The 1,896-nt window shown below is 33.8% G+C and overlaps 1 protein-coding gene and 1 non-coding gene across 4 annotated transcripts in view; one reads left to right on the plus strand and one right to left on the minus strand.

Annotated features, from left to right (window-relative positions):
- The window catches only part of LOC109209001 (protein NUCLEAR FUSION DEFECTIVE 6, chloroplastic/mitochondrial-like), a 5,443-nt gene extending 5,009 nt beyond the window's left edge, over positions 1-434 (minus strand). For 2 of the 3 annotated variants that reach the window (XM_019372173.1, XM_019372177.1), the window contains exon 1: positions 56-431. In XM_019372173.1, the coding sequence (XP_019227718.1) occupies positions 56-207 (152 nt within the window). In that variant the 5' untranslated portion in view covers positions 208-431. Of the gene's footprint in view, positions 1-55 lie in introns of all 3 variants that reach the window. The other variant, XM_019372180.1, reaches the window with a different exon arrangement.
- On the plus strand, positions 597-669 carry TRNAR-CCU. Its single transcript has one exon. It is a non-coding gene; the product is annotated as a tRNA-Arg (tRNA).

Consider the following 1,896-nt stretch of genomic DNA (forward strand, 5'->3'; position numbering starts at 1 on the left):
TATATATATATATATATATATGCAAAAATTGAAAACAATGTTTTCGGATAATTACCTGAAAATGCGAGCGGTGAGTGGTTTCTGTGAAGGGATACGAATGGGGGAGGGAGAGGCCTTTGGTTTGGAACTACCTGCAAGTCTAACGGCGGCTGTTCGGCCGGAGGTAGTGGCAGAGCGGAGGAGGGACCTGGCGGTGAAAGTCGCCATGTCTGTTGAGGCTACAAAGCAGATGCAAAAAGGGCTTTGTTTGGGGTTTTAGTTTCTTCAATTTGGGGTTTATCTCATACTTATTAAATTACATAAGTTCAAAATGCGACGGAGGGAGTATTTTATTGATTCACTTGACTGAAAATTACATAAGTTCAATAATTATTAATTTTAATACATCTAAAATTGTTTGATAAAATCATAGCCAAATAAAAATTGTATATCTAAAATACAACAAGAAGAAGAACCGACCCAATGAAATCCACTAGTAGGGTGGAGTACAAAAATGCTTTTCGAAAAAAGAAAAAGAAGAAGTTTTAAGTTGAGCTGTCAATAAATGTTTTTTTAGTACGTGTCATATAATTGCTTTACATTCCTGAAGCAACACAGCGCCTGTAGCTCAGTGGATAGAGCGTCTGTTTCCTAAGCAGAAAGTCGTAGGTTCGACCCCTACCTGGCGCGTTAAATATGTTTTTTGTTTCTTTTCTTTTTGTTTATTAAAAGGTATTATATTTCAATTTATGTCATTCAAAGCATTACTAAATGGATGATGAATATTGTCTAAAGACTGGATACAAATTCAAACCAATTATCAAAGAAACTCAGTCGCTTTATTCTCCAAAAAGAATAACAGAAACGATTCACAATTTAGCGTTATAATTTGAGCTACTTTTATTACGGGCCATCTTCTCTAATACATCGTGTTAGCAATGTGACACGAAGTTGCTGTGACATTTATAGTAAAAAGAATCAGAAATAGCCTGCTTTTATAACTGGTAATTTAATACATAGCCCCCACTTTCAAAAGTAGTCGAAGTTTAGTCACTTTTTCATGTAAAAATAAAATCTGAACAAAAATGTCCTTAAATTTTGAAAAAATTACGGTATAATATGTTGGAGTTTGAATTTTTGTGCTGGAATTTCATAATGTGCTGGAGTTCCAACATAATATACTGGAAGTTTATACGTAGGAGCTCCATATATGAAAAATATTTTCGTATAAAATGTTTTTATAGAAAATGAGTAATTTTATCACTTATTTTTTCTTGTTTGGTTGGTGAGTGAAAATCTTTTTCTGGAAAATATTTTCTAGTGTTTGGTTAGAGAGTAGAAAATATTTTTTTATGCTAATCTCCTCCACTCCGCCCACCCCCCCCCCCCTCCCTCCCTCCCCCAAGTCCCTATGTTTTCCCTTCTCTTAATAGGGAAAATATTTTCCTCCAATTGAAGGAAAATGAGTTATTGGAGGAAAATAAATTCATAAGGAAAATGTTTTCCAAAACATTTAAGTCAACCAAACTAAGAAAATTGAAAAACATTTTCCGTAAAGTGTTCTTTCATACCAAACACCTCCTAAGAGGTCTCTTAATCAGTCAGTTGGTAGGAGAATCTTTTGAGTATTGAAATATAACTTATCTTTTCAGCATCTTTCTGAATAAGTGACACAAACCGTAGATTTCTCCGTGATATCCCAGTATCTGATCATGATTAAGTATTTAACTTATATACTGGCCGTGTTACTTTTTTTAAACACTATTAGGTACTTTAACCCGTTGTTATGAACGGTTACTTGTTATATTATCTTTTAGATAGGGGTGTTTAAACCGAATCGGAAAATTGTACCAAATTGAAAAGTCAAATCAAACCGATTAAAATTCGATTGGTTTGGTATTGAGTAAGAAAAATCCC

Source organism: Nicotiana attenuata, chromosome 2 (genome assembly GCF_001879085.1).
Source record: "Nicotiana attenuata strain UT chromosome 2, NIATTr2, whole genome shotgun sequence".
Classification (NCBI taxonomy): Eukaryota; Viridiplantae; Streptophyta; class Magnoliopsida; order Solanales; family Solanaceae; genus Nicotiana; species Nicotiana attenuata.